This window comes from Propithecus coquereli, unplaced genomic scaffold, assembly GCF_000956105.1.
Source record: "Propithecus coquereli isolate 6110/MARCELLA unplaced genomic scaffold, Pcoq_1.0 Scaffold6, whole genome shotgun sequence".
Lineage (NCBI taxonomy): Eukaryota > Metazoa > Chordata > Mammalia > Primates > Indriidae > Propithecus > Propithecus coquereli.
This window is the reverse complement of record NW_012151951.1, coordinates 10,108,958-10,114,435: the sequence shown is the minus strand read 5'-3', so window position 1 is coordinate 10,114,435 and position 5,478 is coordinate 10,108,958. Positions and strand designations below refer to the sequence as shown.

The following is a 5,478-nucleotide window of genomic DNA, read 5'->3' as shown; positions in this document are numbered from 1 at the left end:
TAATAAAATAGACTAATACAATTATTTATACTATGTGTCAGATACTGTTCTGAACAAACATATTAATTCACTTAGTCATTACAAAAGTCCTTTGAGGTAAGTACTATTACCTTCATTTGATAGATAATGAAAATGAGGAACAGGGAAGGTCAGTAACTGAAAGTCACAGGGTATTAAAGTAGTAAGTCACTATAGAAAAAAAATTAAAATATAAAGAAAAGTGGAAGGAAGATGAAAAATCCACAATCAGATCGAAAAGAAAAAACCAACATTAAATGTTTAGACACCTCTCCTTTTAGTATTTTCTTTCAATGCACTCCAAAAATCGAAAGCAACTAAATATACTGTGTGTTTTTCACTTACAAGCATCTACTTATGTAATCATAAATTCATTGTGAACATTATTCATAACATATGCATAGTGTTGTTTAATTTAGAAATGCCATCATGGACTTAAACAATCCCTATTGTTAGGGATTAGATTGTTTCCTCTGTTTTTCTAAGTATGTTTTTAAAATAGATAACCCATTTACATTGTTCTAAAATCAAAAAGTATAAACTTTTATAATGTAAATCTCCTTCCTGCCTCTCCCCTACCAACAGGTAACCAAGGACATTTGTTTTTAAAACTAGAGATTTTTTTTTTTAAACAACTATATAATATCCCATTCTATTACTATATACCAGTTCTCTACTGATGGACATCTGGTTGTTTCAAATCTATTGCTGATATAAATATTTCTGCAGTAAACAGCCCAGTATACAGGTCTTTCCTAAAAGTGAGACTGAATCTTCAAAGAAATTTATAGAAATAGACTTGCTCGATTAGCCAGCAAGAGCTAATTAGCCTTCCAAGAACACAAAGATCAGTTTTCTCAAGGGCAGGAACATTCACTATTTCTTTTATGTATCCTTACACAGAATGGTTATGGCTTCCATAGATACAGATGTACAGATGCGAGAAATGTCAAATAACATCTCCACATAGTTTCCTTCAATTCTTTAAACTTTCATATTAGTTGATTTTACATCCTTGTCTAGTAAGTCCAACATCTGGGCCTCCTCAGAGAGTTTCCAATGACTGCTTTTTTTCTGAATAAGGAACACACTTTCCTGGTTTTTTGCTTGTCTCAAATTTTTTGTTGCAAAGTGGACATTTTAAATAATAATATGGTAACTCTGGAGATCAGAGCACTACCCTATCCCCTGGGTTTGCTGTTGTTGCAGGCTTTTTGGTGGTGGTTGATGCTGCTGTTTGTTTCTCTAGTGATTTCCCTGGATGAATTCCCTAAAGTCTGTATTTCTTGTAGTGTATAGTCACAGAAGTCTCTGGGCACCTAAATAACTGGGCAGAGGTTTCCTTCAGTGTTTTGAACCAATAGGTTTTCCATCCCTTGCCAAGGGGCTTGGTGTGTGACTGGACACGCCTTCAACATTCAGAAAGTTTATATATCCGTCTTAGCCTTCACTTGCTGCATGCAAAGGAACTGAAAGACAGCCAGAGATGAGAGACTGGGGCCCTCGCAGGTCCTTCCTGGGCATGCACACAGTCCTGCACACATGCATAGCATTCTCGATCTCCAAAGCATTTCAAAGCCCTATGGACATCTCATTCCCCAGATCTTCCTTTTAAATTTTTGGCTAGGGTTTTGTTTGCCCCAATTGGTACCACAGACTCAGGAAGCTAAAATGTTAAACAATTACAGCTGATAATTTTACACAAATGCCCTGGAAATGGAGCTTTTCCCACACAGCAATCTCTGAGGAAGGTCAAATAACAAATCCCTGGAATGGAGCTGTCTCAAGAAGCTGCAAGACAGGTCAAATAGCGACAATGTTCTGGGGATAAGACTTTTTGAGGAACTCAAAGCCAGTCAGCTCTTCTAGTGGCTACAAGGCTGCTGGTTTTCACAGCTACTGTGGTTACAAAGCTGCTGGTTTTCAAGGCTACTGTGGATCTGGAAAACGGGGAATGAGAGTAGGCCAAGTTAAAATGCCACAAATCCTACTCCTCTTACCAAGGTAGGCACTGTGCCAGGCACTTCACTTCTGATATACCTTTAATCTTCAACTACCTTATGAGGTTAGAACAATTATTACCTTATTTTACAGAACAGGAACTGGAGGCATAAAGAAGTTAAACTAGCTTTTGCCAGGTCTCACGGCTAGTAAGTGACAGTGTTGGTTTATGAACCATAACCTGTCTGATTCCAGAGTCTACTCTCAATTATTGTGTTATGTACAGTAGTTCCCCCCATTCAGGGTTTTGCTTTCCACAGCTTCAATTACCCTCAGTCTGAGTCAATTACAGTCCAAAAATATTAAGTAAAAGAATCCAGAAACAAATAATTCAGAAGTTTTAAATTGCATGCTGCTCTTAGTAGCACGATGAAACCTCACGCTATCCTGCTCTATCCTGCCCCAGATGTGAGTCATCCCTTTGTCCATCATCTCTGCGCTGTCTACACCACCCACCAGCTAGTCACTTAGAAGCCATTGACTGTTATGCTATCGTAGTACTTCTGTTCAAATAACCCTTATTTTACTTAATAATGGCCCCAAAGGACCTGAGTAGTGATGCTGGCCACTTCAGATATGCCAAAGAGAAGCCAGAAAGTGCTTCCTTTAAGTGAAAAGGTGAAAGTTTATAATAGGAAAAAACATAGTATATATAGGGTTCAGTACTATCCATGGTTTCAGGCACCCAGTAGGATTCCTGGAGCAGACCCCCTGTGGATAAGAGAGGACTACTGTACTACCTTTCACTTGTGAAAGGGTAATTCAGTGAAACTAGTCAAAAGTGTAACTGAATATGAATTCACATGAAGGAGATCAATTACATATAAGTTTTATAGTGTATTCACACATGGCTCCTGTTCTCCTCTGCTCAGTCCAATAAATAATCAATGGGCCAGGTGCAGTGGCTCACTACTGGAATCCCAGCGCTTTGGGAGGCTGAGGTGGGAGGATCACTTGAGCCCAAGAAGTCTATGAGCTATGATTGTGCCACTGCTCTCCAGTCTGAGTGACAGAGTGAGACCCTGTCTCTTAAAAGAAAAAAAAATTATTAATGACTTCTTTCACTAAATTAGCTGTTCTTAATTATGGTATGGATCATATGGAGCTTTTAAGAATACATTTGCAAAATTTCCCTCTTTCCTTATGCTATCTAGGATGGAACACAGATGTCTGCACTTTTAAAATTTCTATAAAGCAATTCTGAAACTCAATCCCAGCCAAGAACCGCTGCATTAAACTACATAATTCCTTAAAGTTAGTATTATATCAACTATTTCAACACCTAATTTCTGTAACAGGTGTTTACAGAGAAAAGACACTTCTTAAAGAAAATAGCAGACAGAAAATGGCAGTTGTTTAGGAGTTAGACTTAGGTTTGAATCTGAGCCCTCTTACTTGCTGCATGTATGACTAGGGAAAATTAATTTTTCTGAGTCCTTAGTTCTTCATCTGTAAAATAGAGGGTTAAAAAAAAAATCTACCTCAGATAACATATGCTAGAATGTGGTACACACTCAAATGCTGGCAGTTATAATTACTTTGAAACTGAAAAAAAAATTATATTTAGATATTTAGCAATAGTTCCAAGTCAGGACAAGTGTACTCCATGGCGTTACCTGAGTTACCTCAAGAACTCATAATCTAGTAAGGGAGACGGGCATTTTCCTTAAAATGGAAAACTGTTATGAGAGTTAACAAAGAGAGGTAGATTTAATATACCATGGGAAAACAAAGGAAGGAGAAATTAATTCTGATCTAGAAATGGTTCTTAAAAGTGTAAAGTGAACTGTGCCTTGAAAGCACAGTCAGATAGATTTCTTGGACCTTATTCTGGTCAGAGGTTCTCAATCTTGAACATGCATCAAAATCAGAGGTGGCTTATTAAAACACACATTGCTGGGCCCTATCCCAGACTTTCTGACTCAGTAAGTCTGGAGGGGAGGTGTGAGAATCTGCATTTCCCAGGTGATAATGATGCTAATAATGGTCAAGGGAACCCTCTCTGAGAACTATCATTCCAGACAGAGACAGTGCCTGAGCAAAACTGAGAGGTGCCAGAGGAACTGCAAAAACGGCAGTGTTGGAACTTGGGCTTTTGTGTGTGGTTAAGGAATATGGTCAGAAGTCTGGAAATGAAAATTTTCTAAATAAAACACCTTAGGATAAGTTACTCTTCCTAGGAAGGTGAGCTGACATTCAAGATTAAGTTAAAACTACTTAATTACCCTTCTGTGATACGACATTTATTATCTCTAAGGTGGCATCTTTTAACTCCACTCCCTACCCCCAGCTTTGCATCACACAGGTAAACATCAAGGTAATGAGGCCACAGTACATTTCGGGCCACAGAGCTACTTCAATGTACAAAGAATAGAAAAAAGTGTCACTCTGTTATTCTTTATAAACATAACACTAACACATCCGGAATTTTAATATTTTACCTAGAAAGCTATAGGTTAAAATTAAAAACAAAAAGATTGAAACTTATTCAATAGTTTTACTTACAAATTTTAAGAAATGCCCCATACTCACCAAAACCGTCAATATCTAGTTGATTTTCAACCACAACATCGAGCAGAGAATCACCAACTTTTCCTTTGGCTGTTATTGTTTCACCATCACGGTTTACAAAGTGGACTGTTATTTTATCTTCTGAGCTGGAAAAGAAAGAATGCATTTAGTATTTTTAGTAATTTCAAATATAACTTTAAATAAATGTTTAAGAACTTGTGAGGTCACAGAAATGGTGCACACGTGTGCATGTGTATAAATATGCTCTTTTTACAGTATTGTCTCTTCTTTCCAAAGTTTATTTGGGAAGAAGACACCACAAATCAAAGACATATCTATCCATCCACTTACTAGGTGACAAGCTCTACTCCTTAAAGGAAATGGCAATGACTACCTGGTCAAGGCCACCTGGTAGTCTGTACCATGTCTCTCCCCAGAGGTCAGTTATGTGAAAATGTGGTAATCACTATCACTTGTAAAGTCCATTTTACTCTTGCACAGCTCTGAAACACATGAATGTGTCCCTGAAAGTCTAGACCAGGGCTGTGGTGATGTGAGCTTTAAAAAAGCGAATCATTCTGCTATCAATAGGGCACCTGCTATACAGGTGCCTGACAGGATGCCACTGCTGAGACGCAGCAGTTTGACAGTTTTCCAAGTATCTGAACATCTCATTTCAGTCCACGCTATGTACTCAAAATTCAAAGGGACTAAGAAAAGTTTTTATTTGTTTCTCTGTATCTGTGGAAAGATGAATAAAATACCTCCTTACCTGTGGTTTTGGGGGGTTTTGTTTGTTTTGAGACAGGGTCTCACTCTGTTGCCTGGGCTACAGTGCAGTGGCGTCATCATAGCTCACTGTAACCTCCAAATCCTGGGTTCAAGCGATCCTCCTGTCTCAGCTCCCCAAGTAGCTGGGACTATAGGCATGTGACACCACACCCAGCT

The 5,478-nt window shown here is 38.3% G+C and overlaps 1 protein-coding gene across 1 annotated transcript in view; it reads right to left on the bottom strand.

The window, feature by feature from the left end:
- FDX1 (ferredoxin 1) overlaps window positions 1–5,478 on the bottom strand; it is a 50,897-nt gene that overhangs the window by 40,684 nt on the left and 4,735 nt on the right. The window contains exon 2 of the mRNA XM_012659154.1: window positions 4,552–4,676. Coding sequence (XP_012514608.1) covers window positions 4,552–4,676 — 125 coding nt within the window. The remainder of the gene's footprint in view (window positions 1–4,551; window positions 4,677–5,478) is intronic.